At 33.2% G+C, this 23,675-nt stretch overlaps 1 protein-coding gene across 1 annotated transcript; it reads left to right on the forward strand.

The window, feature by feature from the left end:
• Positions 1 to 8,271: 8,271 nt before the first annotated feature.
• On the forward strand, positions 8,272 to 16,377 carry LOC106464836 (thyrotropin-releasing hormone receptor-like). The gene is made up of 2 exons (XM_013924991.2): positions 8,272 to 9,114; positions 15,305 to 16,377. Exons 1-2 carry the CDS (start codon positions 8,272 to 8,274, stop codon positions 15,656 to 15,658), a joined length of 1,197 nt encoding a protein of 398 aa, XP_013780445.1. The 3' UTR covers positions 15,659 to 16,377.
• Positions 16,378 to 23,675: the final 7,298 nt, after the last annotated feature.

Below are 23,675 nucleotides of genomic sequence, written 5' to 3' on the forward strand. Positions count from 1 at the left end.
ATTTTAAAACTATTTTTGGTTTATTTTTATGATTAGCTCCTATACTGCCCAAGTGACTCAACGGTAAATCTTAGGGCTTTAAACGTTAAAAATTGAGTTTCGATACTCCCTGTGTGCAGAGCACAGACAGCCCATTGTGTAGCTCTGTGCTTAACAACAAATACACATAACTCCCAAGGTAAGAAATTATCTCCAGTCGAAATGAGCTTATCAATTTATAGCTTACAAATATGTTTACCAATAATTGGAAGGTTTGTTCGTTTGTTTGTTACGGATTTTGCGCAAAGCTACATGAGGGCTATCTGCGCTAGCCGTCCCTAATTTAGCAGTGTAAAACTAGAGGAAAGGCAGCTAGTCATAACCACCCACCGCCAACTCTTGGGCTACTCTTTTACCAACGAATAGTGGGATTGACCGTCACATTATAACACCACCACGGCTGAACGGGGAGTATGTTCGGTGAGACTGGGATTACGTGGAGACCAGCTGCTTCGCAGAAGGTGGAGACGAGTTCCTTAGTGATGTTACTGGTGTATATATGGCTGTATAATGTTCTATTGATTCCCCATCGTTTGATTTTCCCATATACATCATACTGTACTTTGTTTACCAGTAGTCTGAATGTCGTTGAAGAGACCTTCTATGGTTGTTTCTTTCACCTTACTAGTGCAGAAGAAGCCGATTTCCTTCCAGTAGAGATATGCTGGATTTGATTAAAGAGAACTTCTGCGAGCTCGTCAGCTTTTCCACTCAGCTTTTCCACCATAACGTTATAACGCCCTCACGGCTGAAAGGGCGAACATGTTTGGTGGGACAGGGATTCGAACCCGTGACCCTCAGATTGCAAGTCGAGCGCCCTAACCAAAAAAATAAGGAAAAACGAATAAATTTATGGTAGTTTAAAAGCATAATACATGAAACTATTTAAAGTAAAAAGGTAAATAATTCATGTCGTTGTTTGTAATTAAGCACAAATCTGCACGATGGGCTATGTGTGCTCTGTCCACATACCGCTGTGCCACTTGGGGGCATAAATCGTATAAGTAAAGAATGAAATAAAGCGAAATGTTGGAGTGAAATTAATCACGCCCACGCTGTACAAAATTCCTATTGATTCCGCTGAAAAAATATACTCGACTTGTTCTGGTCCTAACTTAACGATCCTTCCAATTAAAGGCCCGGCTTGGCCAGGGCCTCATTCCCTGCTAGCAATATTTTTTATTCTCGATTTATTTCTTATTTCACTATTTTCTTAAACCATTTTAAGCACAGATTCTCGTTCATGTGGCTTGTTCAAACATTCCATCAGGTGGTTGAGATGCCACAGGACTTTTTTGAATTTTTGAGATTGGCCTAAAGGTGATTTAACTTATTAATTTTGTTCTGTTGTTTTATTTGCAGTTCTTACGATCTTTAAAGTAGACCCACTCATCCGTCCTCACACAAATACATATTCTAGCAACGATACATCGTTTAATTTGTTGAGGGAATCTATTTTGATCTTACTACGCTCCATATAAGAAGAAATCAGCGTCTTATGCTAAGCCATATCGTGTTTAACTAGTAATGTTTAAGTTGTGCCTGTACCAACTTAAAATTTTCACAAGTGAAACATCATCAATACAAGAGCATGTACATTATGTGCTGTAATAGGATTAGATATTAAGCCTCTTGCTTGCTGTGAATGAAATATTCATTGTATGTACGATTGTGCCAATAAATTTATTTCACTTGTTTGAACGTGTGTATTTAAATTGTCTAATCCCACCACATTAGCGAATTTTCATCCATTAATTGCCACTTTGAGTATTGCCAAATAACATATCAGGAACCTTAATGGAATGTTTCCAAATTCGATGACGAGGAACCCACTTTGAGACTAATAATGTTTGGAGACGACTTGAATGGGTAATGAAGAAAAACTTTAAATGGAATGTACATAGCACTATTAAATATATCTGCAGAATAAGGCTTGTTTGTTTGTTTGAAGTTAAGCACAAAGCTGCACAATGGGCTTTCTGTGCTCTGCCCACCATGGGTATCGAAACCCGGTTTATAGCGTTGTAAGTCCGCAGACATACCGCTGTGCCACTTATGTTTGTTAAGTGCAAAATTACGCAATGGGCTATTAGCGCTCTATCCACCACTGTACCAAAACCATAAACTTAACATTGAGCCGCTGGAGGTTGGAGTGGCTTCTTATTTTAAAATTGCGCATATTTAGATTAGTTATGAAATTTCTTAATTGTGACAGTTATATAAAAATTTTTTAACAAAGTTATATAAAATTTTTTTAACAAAATCTAACCTAAACTCATTCAGTTATCATGATGAGAATTATTTATTTCATTTAAGTAGTTTCCAGTAGTAAAGCAGTATGACTGCGGACTTATAACGCTAAAAATCGGGTTTAGATACCCGTGAGTGACACAGCAATAGCTTAAGTACTCTATGGTAAATCATTTTGGAAATATGCGTCGACCCTTGAACAGTGTGTTTATGCTTTCTTACGGCAAAAACACTACTGTGACCATCGAGGGGAAACGAACGCCTGCTTTTAGCATTGTAAATACGAAGACTTACCGATGTCCCACAGGGGTACGAACCTTGATAAACCAAACATTTTGGTAAATATTGAAATGTAAAGAAATCGCGTCCAATTAAACTTTGGAAGTCTCAACTTTTTAGCTGTGTAAAAGCATTCAAAATGTTTGACGATTCTTTTTTTCACTTTTACTATATCTGATGCCTTGCCCAAATTAACAACTGAATTAATGAATGTAAAAGAGGATGGTTACTACAAATATAGAGATTATATTTAGTTAAGTTTTTTCCGACGTCGCAGGCAACTTATCGGTATAATTTAACTATCAAATTATCGTTGGTAAGTATCCTAATTCTCACAAAAGAACCTTTTATCTAATTCGAGCAACATTTGTCCTAGACGTTATTTTTTACTTCTTTCAGGTATGCAACAGCTTAAACAATATATCATTCAAGCACGTATGGTAAGGTTGTAGCGATTATAAGTCAATCATTGTCATGGTTAGTAAGCTGTATCATCATATAAGTCTAATTGTTAATTAGTTACTGTTTTTTATAGCTAGTAATTACTAACTAGTTTTAATCTTACACTTCGGCTGCTAATTTGTTGCCATCTTCAGGGAAGTTCTGAAAAACAAACAAACATTATTTTGTAGCTGTAGTGGCCGGGATTAAAGTCTGAATTTTGGCAGAAAGATTGGCGTGCATCCACCTAACAGAACTTGAGTCAACCATGTGAATGCTTTCAAGAGAGATATTCAAGTTTTGCCGACTTCTGTAAGTGTCCTGAAAATTAGGTGGATGTGGAAGGCTTATTTTGTCTTTCTTTTTTTTCGTGTGTTTGATTCATATTTTTGCATGATCGTATTTTATTGTATGACCGTTTTTATTTCTTGGAGGATGGGCGAATACAGATAGAACGATATAACGAAGTCTTATATATCTATCATACTACTGAATTCTAACTTTAGTTGGTCGTTTTGTTTCTCCAATGTATTGGAGTCCACATTGAAAAAGTATAATTTGGATGGTGTTTTTGCTATCCATTATTTTTCTGGTGGTTTTGGTGAGTGATAACGGTGATATTGTGCTGTGTCTTCTCACTAGTATTCTAAGTTTATGCTGATTACATGTCATTTATATGTTTCAAAAAAGATATTTCATACAGGGGAATATAGTCGTGTGTCAGTTTCTTCCTCCTATTCTTGGTGGTTATGTTCTTTATAAAGTGTTCCAGATATGTCAAGGAGAGTTGTAGTGATGCCTTGTTCTCCATTCTTCATAGTATCTTCTTCTCTATCACAAATCTCGTTCTTTGTGAAACTTGGGACGTCTATGATACCCATCTCTTCACTTTTAAAATGAGTTGAGTTTTAATCAACGAATTTACATAACTTACCAGACATATTGGTTATATATCTTATACTTAATATTTCAGTTTTATCTTCTTTATCGTATTTAAGAATGGCCTATATTTAGATTTCAACACCTCATCTAAAACTTTTACAACTGTTATTCAATAAACCACAAAAAGAAACAATACATTCTACTAGCCTGTTTTTATTCTTCTTGTGCATTCGTACTCAGAACATTAAAATACAAACGCATTTCATAAACAATTTTAAAAACAATGTATATATATAGAGAATACGTCTGATTGCTTTATTTTGTTTGCTGGTAATGGCATGTTTTAGACTGTAGTGTTTGAGATGAATAGGAACGGGATGAATCCCATTGATACTGTAGGATAATTTACACTAGACAGCTCTCGCAACGGTTCATTGATTTATGTTGGGTCATAAAAATTGTGGTTTATTTTTGGCAGCATTTCATCAATGTCGTCTAGTTACATCATTCTGTACAAGGATATTCTATCGGATAACTGGTAGAAACAGTAATGGTGTTTAGATAGCCGGAAGATAGTGTTTAATGACTGAAGATGGTTCACATTTCCGATAACGGTGCAATTTTACAAGAGCTTAATGGATAATTAGAGAATGTAAAAATGCTCTTAGAAACAGCAATCAATAAGGGAACTGGGTGTTGACAACTAATATGAATAATATGAAATAATATTTAATCCCAAACTTTCTTTCATGGAAGCTACAACAGATGTCAAACCTGCTGCACATTAATGAAAGTTAAAGAAATCTTTCAAGTCAGAAATAAATCACAATAAATTGATACTTTCTCAAAGTTATATGAGAGATCAGATGAAAACGTGTTTTGATTATTATACCACGATAGCTATCAAAACCAGAACCTAATCTTGTGATATGATAATCGGATAAAGTTAAAAAAAAACAGAATCAAGTAGATCACAAGAAAGAAAAGAATATTATCACTTTATCAATAAAATTAAATGATCTATTTTAGTAAAAACTATTTTTCAACAGTATGGTTTCTTCTGCGACTAATTGATTCTAAAATAATGAAATAAAATTGAAATATTTTGTACAGAGAGTTAGTGCTTATCCCGGAAGTTCTTGGACATCTGAGTAAAATTTAGTAGAACAACACATTCAAGATGAGTACATTAGAAGCCTGGCTTTGAGGTTACCAAGTCAACATAAATCCTAACTAGTTAGGTTTGAGATTATTTCTGATACCCAAGGAACAAGTAATCCTTCAATATTTGAATGCATTTTATACTTTATAACCTCTAGTTCTTCGAACTTAAGTTATAGAAGAATTTGTAAAAGAAAGCATTTGTTGGGTACATATCAAAGCTCTCTCTCCCTCTATTTATTCACAATAACAACACTTAGAATTATATTCAACACAGTTAATAAACAAATGCCTGGCGAGGATTTTACAACAATATTACTAAATCAATAGCCACCACGGTATCGAAACCCGGTTTCTAGTGTTGTAAGTACGCAGACATACTGCTGTGCCACAGGGGGGGGGGGGTTACCACAGTCATGAGTATTCCTGGAGCTCACTAAAACCTTAAATGTTGTCTTAACATTTGATTTTCGTTTCTGTCACTTGTTTATTATCTGATTATTATAGGACTAATTGTTAATGGAAACAACAACGAAAACGTACAATATACAAACTGACATCCGCTAATAAAGGTTTTTTGTTTGTTTGTAATTAAACACAAAGCTAAACGATGGGGTATCTGTGCTCTGCCCACCACGGGTATCGAAACCCAAATTCTAGCGTTGTAAGTCCGCAGACATACCGCTGTGCCACTGGGGGCGCTAATAAAAGTATAATGCAGCAATTTAGTTTATCTAAGAATATAAACCCAGTTTGATAAAATTATTATACATGATTAAAACACATTTTTCTGCTTTGAGAAGGTAAAACGTTACTAAAATTAATTTTCTTCCTAATAAGCATAAGCTATTATACCACAAGTGTTTCCGTGTTAGAACACGTGTGTAAAAAATAGCAATCAACATTTTAGTGATTAATCTTTGTTATATATATATACACGACTGTTTCCGTTTAAGTTTAATGCTAATGTTAAATTTACTAATTTTTGGTAGCGATAGGTTGTTTGCGTAGCTGTTTGTGAGCCATGCGTTGTGTAGTTGAATTCTAGTGAACTAGCGATTGTTGTACTATTATGTCATGTTACTAGAATCTTCTAAGTTTTTCTCGTTGTTTTAATTGAATATTATTGCATCATAATATCTCATAAAATGAGAAAGGTTCTAGGCTTCAATCGGGCTATAATATGGGTCCAAAATGTAGTTCGAGCTAGTTAGTTAGATAGACCTAGTCTGCGTGATTGTGAGTTTAGCCATAAAAGCCTATAGTGGCGATTTCTAGAGTGAAGTTATCACAGATTGTATTGCAATAACAGAATAGAGAAAGAAGAATTTGTCTTGTCAATTGTGTTCTAAAGTAACTGAACTAGTCGGTGTGGACTTTGATGAGAAAAAGACAATTATCTAAAGTTCTGAATACAACTGTGGTAACCAACAGTTTTAGTGGTGATGTAAAATGAAATTGTCATAGACTGTATTGTAATAACAGAGGAGGAAGTATAATTCGATTTGTCAAATTGTATTTTAAAGTAACTTAACCAATCTGTGTTGAATTTGACGAAAGAGAGACAATTATTTATAACTCTGGATACAACTGTGATAATCAACAGTGTAACACATTTTTATATATTTCACTTGTTTTAATATATTATTTTAAAACAAGTGGAATGTGTGCTGTTTGTTTATTGTTGAAATTATCACCAACAAGTTACAGACACTTAGTGTGAAGAATTGTTTTTCAATTGGTTACATGTAATCCCACCTATTATGCTTGAAGTTTTTATTATTAATTAATATTTTCAAATTTAGGTTAGGTCTGAAGTTAAGCACAAAGCTACACAAGGGGCTATCTGTGCTCTGCCCACCACGGGTATCTAAACCCGGTTTCTAGCGTTGTAAGTCCTCAAACATACCGCTGTGCCACTAGGGGGCAATATTTTCATAAAGTTGATTTGTTCCTAGATAAATAGTGTATAATATGCATGGTTACTACTTTAATATTAAACCGAGATAACGCTCTGTTCTATTAAACTTTACGATAACAGACGTAAAATGGCAATGAAGGCCTGCATTCCAAATTCGGTTATAGATAGAAAGGGAAATAGGCAAAACCAGTGTAACTGGAGAAAAAAAAGATTAATTTGTATATGAATCTTTATTTTATTATTTAGATAATTCTTGAAACACTTGCAAAAATCGCGATCGTTAGAATAGCGATAAAAACATCTTTTTTTTTTGCAATTATTCTGGACATCATAATGCTTGATGACAGTCAACGAAACGCCTTCGAGTTTTAATATTGCTTTTTTGATTAGAAAGTACTCTAGAGAAAAATTGTATATTTTAAAAGATATGTTACTCATTAACATTACAATCTGTTTAACGATTTATTGTTAGAAATATTGAGCATCTTATACTTCACGTTTCTTCATATACTACAATGCAATCTGTTTAACGATTTATTGTTAGAAATATTGAGCATCTTATATTTCACGTTTTTCACATACTACAATATAATCTATTTAACGATTTATTGTTAGAAATATTGAGCATCTTATACTTCACGTTTTTCACATAGTACAATGCAATCTGTTTAACGATTTATTGTTAGAAATATTGAGCATCTTATACTTCACGTTTTTCATATACTTATTTCTTTTTACAGATCTTGAAGAATAAATTTATTGTAGAAGGACAATAGAATTGCGACTGGTCTATCATATGAGAAAGAACCCCTAACCTGAGTGTTCAAAGGAACAGATGGTTTACGTCAGAGAGCTTTTATCCAATCAATCTCATGAATATATGCGTTTCCATGGTAACATGTACGTTAATGCGGATCAAACACTGAAAAGGAGTTGACTGTTTAGCCCACTACTCAGTATTAACTTTACGCGAGAGGGGACTTGATACTAGGAATAATGCTTTTGAATTCTGTATCTCAGTAAGTGATATATAACTTATTGTTTTTCACGATATCAGAACTATTGATTGACAACATCATTTTAAATAATTCAGATAAGATTTATCATATAATATTTCGAGGTGATGAGATACAGCATCTTTAGCAAAACTTATCCGAACTTGAAAGAGTAGTTCAAACATAAAACATCTTTGTCAAAAATACATCCTTTCAGGTATATTCAAGATTATAAGTTTTTTCTACTTATGCAGCTTATAGCTCATTTTTTGTCTCTCGTATAACTTTTCAAAAAATATATAAATGGCTTCAACATTTTCTCCAACAGTTTTTGAAAATTTTGCTTGTGAAACGACCAACAGTACAGATAATGCTAATAGCACTGTTCCAGCTTGTAATTTAACGATGGATCCTTTGAACATGACCATGATGTTACCAGAACCCTCATACTATCCAGCTTACTACAGAATTGTTGGAACCACATTTCAAGGATTAATCTTCCTGATTGGCGTGCTAGGTAACATTATGGTGGTAATAGTTGTAACCAAAACTCGAAGCATGCTCACCCCTACTAACTGTTATCTTGTCAGTTTGTCCCTAGCTGATCTTATGGTCCTGATGGCTTCTGTACCTAACGAGGTCTTATCTTATTACTTACTAGGAGACGAGTGGATCTGGGGTCGAGCTGGGTGTGTTATCTTTATATTTCTTCAGTATCTAGGGATCAATGCTTCGTCCCTGTCTATCACAGCTTTCACGGTGGAACGGTACATCGCCATCTGCCATCCTATGAAGGCCCAGATGGTTTGTACTGTCAATAGAGCCAAAAAGATCATCATCGGGGTTTGGGTGTTTGCCTGTCTCTACTGTTCCCCTTGGCTTTTTCTCACGAAGACTGTACCCATCTATTATAAAGGACACGAGAACAAGGAGACCTGCACCTTTGCTCTATCCAGAGAACATTACTTGGGTTATTTCTTCGCTGATCTGGTGCTCTTCTACATTTTCCCATTGTTATTGTCCTGTGCACTCTACGGACTGATAGCGAAGATCCTTTTCACCAGTGAGATTCCCAGAAACGTAACCAAAGGAGGCAACCCTCCAAGAGATTCTGGGAAGAGTAGCAATACAAGTGCCAGAGTTCAGGTAAATAATAGATTTATACCCGGTGGTTCAAATAAAGTATACCCGAGGAAAACCTAATTTATTATTGATTGCACAATGATTATACAAAGTCCAAGGAAAAACATCTGTTATAGTTCCAATAGTATTGTCGTTCTTCTACAGACAGTTGATAGGGCATGGTCAGTTGTTTATTGTAAATCTGAAAGAAACAAAAAGAGAAATACATCAAGTAATTTCTAGAATATAAATTTGTTGGACCACCATTACCTCATTTATGATTGCCAATAAATTACACATACGAGTCTTAACACTTTTAAGATTTTAAGCTCGGTTTGAATCTGGCAAGTATCCGTAGGGTCACCGGCGAGTGACATTGGAGTCGACAATCGGGTCTAAGCTTCCTACGTCTTCTCCATTCATTAAACGGGGCGTGTAAATTCATAAATAAATAAGTTTACATTCCTATTTGTGTAAGGTTGTAAAACACGATAAACGGTTCATATCAATATATGCTCCATTTTGTTTAATAATATATATCTTCTAAATCAATTCTACTAGTAAAATGTCCGTCAGCGGTAAGTTTACAGACATATAACGCTAAAATCTGGGGCTCGATTCCTCGCGGAGGACACAGAAGATAGCTCAATAGAAAAATGTCCATAGTATTTCGACAGATACGTTTAATTCATTATATGTTTTTATTTTCAACTTTGTAATCATTTTCATACATCAGCATGTGTGTGTTTTGTTATCACTAAATGTTGATAAGTAATAATGGACTTCAAATCATTAAAGTCATTTACTGGAATTTCAAACATTCTGGATAATTAGCCCTATTAGCAGGAAATATTTCATATACTAGTCCTGTAAAAGGTACCCTTACTGTGTTATATATCCATAACCTTACTGTGTTATGTTTTTGTTATGATCGAAAGTCATACTGAAAAGGATGAAATTTACTATTAATTTTGATATGTTAATTTCGCAGTAATAGTCACTCGTTCTCAGGAGACGAATTCTGTGTTCTGTTGAATATATTTTACTTTTAAGTTGTTGTCATAAGCGATAAATATTGGTATATTTTTACGTCATATGAGATTCATCCATACACATTTTCAAATTTCAAATATTAATTTTTTAAAGTGAATTCGTTCACCCATCTTGTTGTCCCTCAGTGGCTTAACGGAAAGTCTGTATAGTTATAATGTTATAAATCGAGTTTTGATAGCCCTGGTGAGCACAACACAAATAGCCCATTGCGTAGCTTTTGTGTTTAACAAATATATATATATATATATATAATGTTAATTATTGTGTATGGAACAGGTGGTTTGTGTGACGTTCTAAAACACAGTATTTATTATTAATACCAGTATGTCTTCCATTGCGTTTGACGGTGCTTACATACCTATTTATCGTAGAAATGTACCATACGTTTTCTGTGCTAATTATGATAGCTCATAACCTTCTGATTACAGCATACTTTTTCAGTAGTTCAGTTCTTAACAATAACAATTTTCAGCCTGCACTGACTAACTGGAAAGTTATTAAGTCAAGTTTTTCAGTTCAAATCCAGCAGTTATATACACTTCTCGTTATACAAGTAGTGCGAGCTAAGCCTGGACATTTTATTCATCATGTATATTTACTAGATTTCATTGTTCCTATTAAATGATATATTTAATACATATCCTCGAACGCGGGACGGGGTTGAGTAACTCTTGTTTTTACTGATTAATTAAAGTCATTTAAACTAAGGATAAAAGTATTTCTGCATCAAACCCACTGAGAAATGAATTTATGACTTCATAAAACCTCATATGATTTCTAGCTCCATTTTGTTATACTTCTAATTGTTATATCAATTTCAACGACTGTCACTGTGATAGTATTTGATATTAACACGTCATATAAGAGCTCGGAATGCAACAATTTTATATTAAGATTCCTTTTTTATTTAATAGAATTCCAGGTATGCATATAGTGATACATATATATCACTATATATCACTATTTATTACTATATCTTTAAGGATATAGTAATAAATAGAAACTTATAAATTAATTCTTTCGATAACTTTGGCTTGTATGTTTCATGTATTTCGGGCAATCCTATTTTCAAGTGATAGACTAGAGGAAAGACAGTTAGACAACAGCACTCTCTACTTAAACTTGGGCTACTCTTGTCAGACCCAATAATTGGATTTTTATAATGCACTGACAGCTCCAAAGTGCATGTCGTTCTTTTTTTTTTTTTGGCGGTGACGGGATATGAACCGTGGAACCTCAGATCCACGGTTCGCCACGCTAATCACTTTGTCATGTATGGGTTACTTACTGAGAGACAATACGTGTCTTATTATCAATTAATAAATGTTAAAATGGCCGTAGCCTAGCATTTAGCGTGCTTGGACTGTTAATCAGAAGGGTTCGTTGTTCGAGGCCCTTTGCCACAACAACGTGCTCCGCGCTTTGTGGCTGTGGGCGCGTTACAACAGTGATTCGGTCACTCAAGAGTAGCTTAAGAGTTTGAGGTGGGTGCTGTTGCTCTGTTGAGTAACTAGCTTCTTTCTAGTCTATCGTTTCAAAATTAGGGACGGCTAGCAAAGATAACCCTTTCTGTAATTTTGCGCAAATAATCTGAAACAACCAAATAAATGTTAACACGTTCATAAGGTAAAATGTTTGCTATAAGTACTTATACACTGCATGATCAATTTTGCCGGAACGTTAAACGTTTGGTCACAAGTCCTGTGATCAATATAGTGTTATAAGGTTTAGGTTAAGTGTAAAAAAATCAAAAAACAACAACAAACAAAAACACCCCCCCCAAAAAAAAACACCAACACCACCACCAACAAAACAAAACAAACAACAACAACAACAACAAAGTCGCATTTCCAGTGGAAAGCCGGGAGATGTAAACATTATTCCTGTTACCATCTATAATACACACAGTAGAGATACTCTCAGTCTTTTTGAAAACAGTAAAATCTAATTGCAGAATGACCACAAATCTCCATAATGCAAACTGTAGTCACCATTCTAAGAATATGGGAGTATTAATTTCAGGGCTTGTTTATATTTATCCTGTGCGTTTTATGTAATACACTATTTCAATCCACCTTTCATACAAGATGAAAAAGGGAAAAAATGCATTTGACAAAATAAAGGCAAAAATGAAAACCCGTTTGGTTACTTGCTTACACATTGTGTATGTCACCTCATGTCAGAATAACTAGCTTGCAATCACTTGTCTTCTTTGACAATAACATCGCTGAACCTTTCATCGGAAACATCCACACAAAAATCTAATATATTATCATTACAAGTATAATGCTGTTGATAGTATATCATAATAAAGGTGATAATAATTTCAACCACATAATTATGTACTGGCTCTATATCCTTTACACTGAAATAGTGAACAATGATATACCTATACTAACAAAGAGATTTTTCGTCCAGGGTCGCTTATTAGGCTAGAAGATGAAAAGTCTTAGTTGAAACTCTGCTTAAATCATTCGTTTATGAGACACTAAGTCCTGCATTATACAACGCTTAAGCTGGCGAAGCACTATCTTCTTTACAAGTTATAGGTTCAACTAGGAGAGTAAAGAAGGAAGAAGTAAAATTATTGTCAGTCATATAGTGGAGCAATATCACACATATATAAAGGGATCATGTTTCGTAAACCTTCGATTATTTACCATGATAATCTTATGAAGATAATATAGAATGACAATTTCAACATTAATAAAAACTTATCTTTTATATACGCTTATTTAAAACGTAACTCAAGTCATTTGGTATGTAAATTTGACATAATTACCTAAGTATAGAAGAAGATTCAGAAACAACTAATGTGATTTTATCAAGACGAATTCTCTTCATTAAAATTTCCAGTTATCTTCAGAATCACTTACTCCACATCTCTTTGTTTGTGTTTTGGACTGGACTAACGAACATTATTCATTGCTTTTATAATTTTTGAATGTTCATAGCTCAATAATTAAGTAAACATGTTTTGAATCACGAAAGGGTTTACAACATGTTTTTACTGGTTAAATCAGAAAAATTTTAAACCTGTATAAAACAAATCACTTTTAAACTATTGAACCTCTCTCATTTATTTCGGTATTCTAAATTTTAAATTTCTACGAGAAACGCCCCCCAGTGGCACAGCGGTATGTCTGCGGACCTTACAATGCTAGAATCCGGGTTTCGATACCCGTGGTGGGCAGAGCACAGATAGCCCATTGTGTAGCTTCGTGCTTAATTAGAAACAAACAAACATCTACGAGAAACAAAGCAATAATTATTGTAGGTGCAGACATCTGACGTCATGATTTAGATTCGATGGGGAGAGGGTATTGCACTTGTAATATTTTTCCCATTCAAGTTCAAATGTTTGGATACTTAACGATGTCACATTTTGTTTTTGTGTACGGATTCTGTATAAATTTTAAGTATGTTCGGTAGTTTTAACTGAACATAGTATTTCATACGCTCGCAAATACTTCGATACAATCAATTCAACTATAAACATTCAAAGTTATTAATTACATAGTCCTATTTGTACCGGAAAACACCAGGTCCCTTTGTGTTAATCAAAAAGATAGGATGCTTAGACTATTTAACTTAATAATCATGATGATAACAAATATGTATGCAATCTAGTAATTTTTCAACTAAGTCTGTTTATATTCTTATTTCAGTGTGCCTGAAACAAATACATGTTACTCTTAATTTTTGTTATGTATTTATTTAAGTATTTGTTTGTTTGTGGTTAAGCACAAATCTATACAATAGCTTATGCGTGGTCGCGGGTATCGAATCATATATTTTAGAGTTATAAGACGTCAGGCTTACCGCTGAGCCACAGAGAGACTTTTTAAAAGCTAAACGACTGTTAATGGCATCATAATACTTAAGGTAGTCCATTTGTTCTGTTTGTATAATTAGCTATTCGTGCTGTGCCCAACATTTTAGCGATATAAGGCATCAAGCATACAGTAGCACTCAATCATTTTTTTCAGACCTAGAAAAATCTCATAGCTTTAGAAATCACCATATTCATTACGGATGTCATGGTTCTGTTGGGAGGTTGATTATTACTGTTTCTTTAACACTTTTTCAATATGAAAGCAAATGAGCATATTGGTTTAGGATAACATAATATGCATTTTGAAAACATTACGCATTTGATATCACAACTGTTACGTTAATTTATTAAATCTACTTCAGTTAGTTCATGTTTTTGATAATCTTATGCCTAAACGCCCAATGATATTAAACGTAATTATATGCTTTTTTTAAAGTACTACCTCTAATTTTTATTAATAGTAAAATCTTTTTATTGTTAAGTTTTTTTGCTACTCCAAACAAATAGTATTTTAGATAACTGAGTTCTAGAGGATTTGTGATCTCATTCACTTGAGGAGTTATAACTAACTTTTGAATTAAACATCAGGGAACCCTCAATAGCAGCTGCACTTGAAATTATTTTAGGCGGGATTAGAGTAAGTTAATCTATAAGACCTTTCTTTTTACTTTTTATTAGCTAATAATTTCTGTACCAGCATACCAAGTGTGGGGCAGGCGTAGACATGATTTAATTTTATTACTCATCAGGATCTCTACCAGCCTCCCTCAAATTGAAGTGATTTTAGGCAGGATTAGAGTAAATTAATCTATGAGACCTTTGGTGTGGCCAAATACACCAATCGAAATGATTTGACCTTCTAAGTCCTAAATTATAATTAGATTTCAAATCGATTAAGAGATGACGGATTTTTGAGCTAAACGTTTGTACTTGGAAAAAAAACAAAAAACTCAGAGTCTTTCTATGAGCCGCTATGCCGCGACTAAAAAAAACGTAAGTTAGTGTAATAGTTGTGAAATAATATATTCTTTGTTATGTAAGTACACATATATAAGTATATGCTATAAAAATATGTATTTTGATTAATTATAATATTTTCTTGAGAGTTTGTTTGTGGTTAAGCACAAAGCTACACAGGGGGCTATCCGTGTTGTGTTTATTACGAGTATCGAAACTCTGTTTTTAGCGTTATAAACCTTCAGACTTACCGCTGTGCCACAGGGAGGGGAGGGCTTACTGAGAGTAAAGTAGGATACATTATTTTAAAAGTTACAGTACATATATATATTTTTCAACAATTTTTTATTCACCTATATTCTTCTTTAGGTAGTAAAAATGTTAGCTGTTGTTGTAGCTGTCTTCGCGACTCTGTGGTTACCTTATCGAGCTCTCGTTGTCTACAACTCTTTCGCTAAACATCGCTATATGGAACCCTGGTTTCTGATGTTCTGTAAGACCATGATTTTCATCAACAGCGCTATCAACCCGATCCTGTATAACGCCATGTCTGTCAAGTTTCGCCGGGCCTTCAAACGGACCTTATCTTGTCGTCAGAAGCAACACTGTCGTCGTGGACCGTACTGTAGTGATGTAGAAACGACCAGATACCTTCCAAGTACCTTAAACACAGCAACAACAAGGGCAGCATCTTGCAGGATAGAAAAACTACAACAAATTTAAACTAAAATTTGCTATTCGAAAATATACATTTCTGGTAGGATCATATCATTACGTAATCGCAACAGTAACAAGGACAGCATTTTACACAATATTAAAACTAAAAGAAATTGAAATTAAAATAAGAAAATGAGAAATTTCCAGTAAAACAATTATCATCCAATTTAACTAACAGTATCAACAATAAGAACAGCGTTTAGCAAAATACAAAACTACAGAGTCTAAACCAAGATTAGCTGTGTCATAAGAGACATTTATAATAGCATTATCAATAAACAGTATATCTAACTAACAGTATCAACAATAAGAACAGCGTTTAGCAAGATACAAAACTACAGAGTCTAAGCCAAGATTAGCTGTTATCAATAAACAGTATATCTAACTAACAGTATCAACAATAAGAACAGCGTTTAGCAAGATACAAAACTACAGAGTCTAAACCAATATTATCCGTATCAAAATTTCTAGTAATGTAATAATTTGTTATTTCCCTCCAGCAGGATTTGACCCAGCAACTGACTGCACTATAAGTTTGTGCTTTATCAGTTAAACTTTAGTTACACCATTCATAAGGCTTTTACTTAACTACTTAAACTACCACGTTTTTCTTTTCTCACAAACAAAACCCATCTTTGGGTTTCGTATCAGGGTCGTAGAGTGGTCCCATATTGGGTGCCAGCTTTTTGTGGTAATTTAAACTTTTAGGTCACTTGTGTGCAGGATTTGAGCCCATAACTGATCACTACACAGTACATTTAACTCACCGAATCAACAAGGACAGTGTTTAATATGATATAAAACTACAGAGTCTAAACCAAGATTAGCTGTATCAAAAGATATATTTATAGTAGTATTATCTCTACACAGTATGTCTAACACATAGCATCAAAGCCAGCATTTTGCAGGATAAAGAGCAACGCAGTTTAAACCAAGACATTCCACAAAGATCATTGCGGCACATTTTTTAAAATTAATTACCTCAACAACAAAAAGAATTTTCCAAAAGAAAATGAAGTATAATAAATTCAAACGAAGGTTAAATAGAACAAAATAGATTTATAATGTAGTTTGTCAAAAGAAGCAACAAAAAAATCAAGTTAAGGACACATTTTTATGAAGACAACTCATCATGTGTATCGTGATCACCAAAGCAACAAATAGAAGTGCTTGTAAACATCGGCATGTCCTGCAATAGCACAATAAGAGATACATTTTTACTAGCGATCACGTCATCTACTGGGAACATCATTGTAAAATAAAACGGAAAGAGCACCCGGCAAACTGACAAAAACTATAGCTGTCCTATTTCAGAAGAAGCTTTCCAAGTATATATATATATATATAACGTCTAAGAAACATTACACATTAAATATGATAATAATATGAATCTTGGATAAAAAAAAGACTGTCTAAAACATCAGTAGTTTACCGACAAAAAAGACAATGGAATCGGGTTGCTATAATACCTATCCTAATGAGATTTTAACACTGTAGAAAAATACCAACAACAGATCAATATTTCATGTGTCCAAGGTAGAAAAATAAGACTAGTACAGTTATCTACTTAATATTAACCCCATGTTAAAGCAAACACTAATACAAAGTCTGTATTGTCATGTAACTGGCCATACAATACTCACAGAAGCAGTCGATCAGGAAATTTGGACATGACAAAAAACGAGAAATACTGTTCTAAGGTCCATAAGGAATTAAATTTAATTATTAGCCACATAATTTGAAAAAGTTCTACAAATAAATATGAGAAACAGACCTTTTGTCCAGTAAACATTTTGGATACGCAGATAAGATTAAAAGCTATGATACGGATCAGATAAAATGAGATTTCGGCACAACACTTACGTAGTTACCTTTGCCACCGAATGTGGACGGAGTTTATGTTTTCACTCCTCTGTGAGCCCAGCATGGCCAGGTGGTTAAGGCACTCGACTCGCATTCTGAGGGTCGCGGGTTCGAATCCCTGTCACACCAAACATGCTCGCCCTTTCAGCCGTGGGGGCGTTATAATGTGACGGTCAATCCCACTATTCGTTGGTAAAAGAGTAGCCCAAGAGTTGGCGGTGGGTGGTGATGACTAGCTGCCTTCCCTCTAGTCTTACACTGCTAAATTAGGGACGGCTAGCGCAGATAGCCCTCGTGTAGCTTTGCGCGAAATTCAAAAACAAACAAACAAACACTCCTCTGTAGGTTTATGAGTGTTTGTCAGCATGATTTCTTGACAACGGCTGAATGGATTTGGACGAAAGTTAGTAAATATTTGGACTATGACGGAACTTAGAAGTGATTAGTTTTTGGAGGGTCAAGGTCACGAATATCCAAAAAATCCTTTTCTGTTAACATGGGGAACCGAGTTTTGCTCTATAACTCAGTTAAAAACAATCGGGTTTTGATGAAATTTGGTGGACATATGCAGAATATTATTCCTCCTTGTCCTGCCAAAAATGGTTCGTGTCCAATGATAACGACAGACACACGGACAGATTTTCGTATTTTTTGAGGGCCGAATATGATCAACGCTTCGTGGCGGAGGTATACGCTCTACTGTGTGTCCATCTAGTTTGTATGACATACTTTAATTTTGGAAGTAAATATGCTTGGAATATCGTGGATATGTGACAAATATTTATCTGTTTTAAACTTACTTTATATGTTCATAAAAATAATTTCCTGTTGATCTGCCTTTTCAGCGAATGTATCGAAAACCATGGAAAGGTATATCAAATTTATTATACGCTAAATATTTGTAAGTGTTAATTAAATGACTAGTTTTTTTTGTGCAAGTATAAAACGTGTTATCAGTATTATCAGAAATCATCACATCCTAATCCATATATTTATTCTCCAAAGAAATTGTTCTTGTTTCATTAGTTTTTAGACTTTTTAATTACTACCATAACCTTAATTATAGTTTTCTAGAGAATATTACACGTGAGTTCAAATAAATTAAGGACTTACTGTAATGCAGAATTACGCAGACATGCAGCGAAAATTGATACTTTCGGAAGTATGATTTAACTAGTTGTAAAAATATCTTGAAACGCATATATATTTATCAACTACATACTTCAGGTTAATCGAATTAAAACTTTGTTTTTTTAAACTTCGGATTCATTCTGAAATTTATTTATGGAGCTTGTTCTGAAATAATATCTTTATTATAATTGTTTCTGCAATGCTATGTGAGAGAAATATTGTATTTTATGTTGCGCTGGGGAAAACTTTACTGTAAACCTAATTCGATAACCCTGTAAAAATATACGGGTAAATGTTATCCATAAACAAATAGTTCTCGCCCTAAAAATGTCCATTAAGCTTGGGTGAAATACCGTCACATAAAAGATAGAGTTCCATGACTACGAGCTTTTAGATTTGATAGTTTTTCGTGAAGAACTAACAGATAGCAGGTCTATAGTTAATTGCAAATCATGGGTGATTTGTAAAATATGGATTTACGGTCTTGCATTTTAATGACTAACATGTATCCTTATGTCTTCACTGTGAGAGTGAATGACAATCTGTTAAAAAAATTCGAAAAACTTTCTTCAAGGCAGCATTATCAGAATAATATTAATTGGACCAAGCATTCTACTCTTAACTAGCTCATAATAGGGTGCTCATTATGAGCATAAAGCGAATTAGCGGAATTTTGCTAATGAACATTTCTCGTAGAAAGTCATTTGACATTTCTACCTAATAATGTCAGTAGATAATAAAACATATGCATTTTCTGAGGCCTGTTGCCTGAGGAAAAATGTGGTTATTATTCAAATATATAATTAGTTGATATCGAGATAGTTTAAGCAAAGCCTTAGGCATATTCCGTAGAAACAGTATATTTTAGATTAAGTAATGCAGCTTGAAGACAGATGTTATAATGACACTCGATACGGTTTAAGTTTCTCAGAGAAAATAAAAAGAAATTTTTCGGCGACAATTTTCGAACAGCTGTCAGAAAGTGACTTTCTATTTTTCGATAAAATGTTTTCTGAGAATTTTTCTTCCACGAGCGTGCCCGACCTAGTCATTGATCATCAGAAAGTGGCATTTACTGCCATACATAAAAATGACACTAGGTTTGTCGTAATCAACCTTTTAGAACATTCGGATTCTGTTAATGTTAATACACTTTGTGCTGGCTGCACACAACATCACAGTGAATAAGCAAATTGATTATCATATAAATTATGTAGTGCGTAAATAACTACTATAGAGATGGAAACCACCTGTTTTTACTTTCCATTCTAAAAATTAAAATTTTATATCTGAATTAAACTATATAGTCCTGATGATTTTAGTAGAATCATGGAATTCACAGGGATTTTGTGTTTGCTGGTAGGGAAAGGAGAGGTGAAAGTAATAGTAAACCTTCAACATTGAAAGTTCATCAATTGTAGCTCGTTTTTCACCCCTTGTTCTATCATAAAATATCCTAACCCTTTCCAGAAACTGAAAATCTTATAATTTAACCTTTATTTTAATGTATAGATTTCAACTATCTATTAATCTTTGATCAATATTTACTAATAGAGAAAATGAACAAAAGTGCACACATATATATATATATTTAAGAAAGTTCACTTGAGATTCGAGTCAACTACTCTTATGATCGGACAGGTATTGTAGCGAATCATTGTATTTACTTGTGTATACTTATAACAAAAATCAACAATTAAATTAGTAGGGCTGTAGTCTGAAATATTTAATTATTATTTCTAAATCCATTGTAACGCACAGAGTGTACTGCAAGCATCTTGTGGCATGTAACATAATTATACCAAGCGATTTTCTGCAATTTTACTTGTTACTGACTACAAGGTTACTGGTTGTTAGGAACAATTTGAATCAGTAAGTGGAGACCAGAGCACAGGATATCGGGCTAGTGCTTATAGCCCACAGGAATAAGACACCCAAATCTTGATATATTTTTAATATATCTATATGATATTTAGTGTGCAGATAAAAGAAGAACACTTGAAGTCGTCGGTTATGTAACATGTTGTACTTTGTAAACTAGGTTGTCATCCATTATTATGGTAGATTAATGTTACATGTACTTTGTAAACTAAGTTGTCATCTATTATCATGGTCAATTAATGTTACATGTTGTACTTTGTAAACTATGTTGTCATCCATTATCATGGTCAATTAATGTTACATGTTGTTCTTTGTAAACTAGGTGGTCATCCATTACCATGGTAGATTAATGTTACATGTTGTACTTTGTAAACTAGGTTGTCATCCATTATCATGGAAGATTAATGTTACATGTTGTACTTTGTAAATTAGGTTGTTATTCCCATTATTATGGTAGATTAATGTTACATGTTGTACTTTGTAAACTAGGTTGTCATCCATTATCATGGAAGATTAATGTTACATGTTGTACTTTGTAAACTAGGTTGTCATCCATTATCATGGAAGATTAATGTTACATGTTGTAGAAGCAGTCTATTAGAGAACACTTCGTTCATTGTGGACTGTGGTTTCAGATTGTATAATCAATTTACTATAATAGCTGTTGTTTGTTTTGAGGTGATTTCATAATATTTGGTATACAATCCGCTATAAGGCGCTTTAAAATATTTGGTATATCAGTTTTTAAGATAGTTATCTGTAACATACAAAAAACAACAACAAAAACTACATTATACTTTTATCATGTAGACGATTTCACGATGTTTCCTCAGATCTAGTGTCGCAATGATGAAGCTACACCTTGATGAATAAAACTTTCATTTGATGATTTGAAAAGTTTGTTTAAACGTTTTCTTCCGAATTTAAAACATTATCGTATGATTCAGCTGTCTAATGCTTAAAATCTTTTGAAAGGCGAAATATCAAAACGATTTATTTAAAATTTTCAAATAAAACTAGTATTTACTTAACTCATTTTGAATATGTCTATTCATAAAAAACAATTATGATTATTTATGTTCATTCATCGAAATAACTTAGTTATGATCTAAAATTAATGGGATTTGGAATGTCTGTATATAAGCATCCTAATAATTTTGGACTGTTTGTTACGTTTGAGGCAAAATAACAGATTGAAATGAGATATGATTTAGATACTTATAAACAAATGCAAAAGCTAATTACAAATGTGCTCAGAGATTGTAATATTTTTTGCGGTATGTTGTCAAATTTTCTTATATTATAACTAAACCTTACTCTTTCTATTTTGTATTAACAGTTTGGAGTGAAATATAACGTCATGACATTGCACTGTGCACGCAATTATAAGTACGGTGACATTATAACTAGCCCTAAAACATCAAACCAAAACTCCCAATTTAAAGTAAAGTATAATTCATAAGTACAGTAACATACTTCCAAAAATGGCCCCAAATCCTGCGCAACTAATTATTTATAAAATCTCTATAAAAACCTGCTATAGAAGATGTTTTGTTTAAAATACTATGTATTCTTATTGTGATAGTTATTCAATTGTTTGATGCCATGTGAATATGTTCGTAAAGCTTGTAAAAAGAATCTGTGACAATGTTATATCTAGAATCTATGTGAACAAAACTAAATATGTATTGCAATAAATGCATAAATAAAAATATATCAATAAAAAATTCTTCGTTTTTTTATTTTGAGCACAAAGCTGTCAAAATGTGACCATCGAAAAAGGTAAGTTTGAACTTTACTTGTGCATGCTGTACTAGATTTAGGATATTCAGTTATTCATGAAACAAGACATGTAATTTTATTCTAAATTTGATATATCGTTGAATTTTGAATCGATGTTTCTTGTCGAATGCGTACATCGCGCTAAAGCTGTTATATTAAAAAATCTGGTTAAAAATTACGAACAGATAACTTATCATGAATACTCTACTAAATTCACATTTTCTTCTAATCTTTATGTATTTACAAATAATTCACACCCGAAATGTTTTGCATCACTGTGAGAAAATAAAATGTTCTTTTATGATTAAAAATGTTAACTTTATACGTGAAATACCAATGTGTATTACAATATTATATTTGGTGAAAAGGTACAGCAGCCTACACATAAAAAAAACAACAACAAAGAAATGAAACTTAAATAGATATTTAAATCTCTCTAGGTTACACTTCACACCATACATGCTAATTTTTACAAGGTAATCCTGCAGCTATGGTGTTCATTAATTTGCATATCACAACATTGAAACTTTTTACAATAATTAAATGTCATGTATGACATATGTTTGAATGGTGTATTTTAACTGTCTTCAATAAAGAGTTGAAACAGATTAAGAAATTAAACTAATTAATAGCAATGGACTTCACTTCACTAATCGACTAAAATAGGACCCTGGTTTTGAATCGACTGGATATCTCTACATGTCACAAATAAAGCCTGCTCTCATACCATCTCCGGTCTTTATACGACTTCTACAATTTGATATCATTAAATGTGATAAATAAAGCTTGTTCTCATCCCATCTCCGGTCTTCATAACACTTCTATAACTTGATATAATTACTTGTCATAGATAAAGACTGTTCTCATCCCAGCTCCGGTCTTTATACCACTTCTGTAGTTTGGTATCGTTACATGTTATAAATAAAGCCTGCTCTCATCCCACCTCCGGTCTTTATACCACTTCTATAGTTTGATATCGTTACATGTTATAAATAAAGCCTGTTCTCATCCCACCTCCGGTCTTTATACCACTTGTATAACTTGATATTACTATATGTTATAGATAAAGCTTGTTTTCAACTCAACTTCTATCTTTATAAAATTTATATTTTTCTCGTTTTTGTTTTGCTTTAATTTGTAGCTTGTTTCAAATATTTTTTCGTTTGCTTAAGTGCTTATGAAACATCATCAGTATAATACATATAAATATATGTTGTTAATATAATCTGGTCTGCGTCCAATATTAACCTTACAAAATTATTTCTATAAATATTCTATAAAATTACTAGAGACTTTTTAGGATTTGTGTAGAAATTTTATAGAAAAGTAGGTCATTCTTTTATACTCCTCTATAGATATTATTATA

Source organism: Limulus polyphemus, unplaced genomic scaffold (genome assembly GCF_000517525.1).
Source record: "Limulus polyphemus unplaced genomic scaffold, Limulus_polyphemus-2.1.2 Scaffold1755, whole genome shotgun sequence".
Lineage (NCBI taxonomy): Eukaryota > Metazoa > Arthropoda > Merostomata > Xiphosura > Limulidae > Limulus > Limulus polyphemus.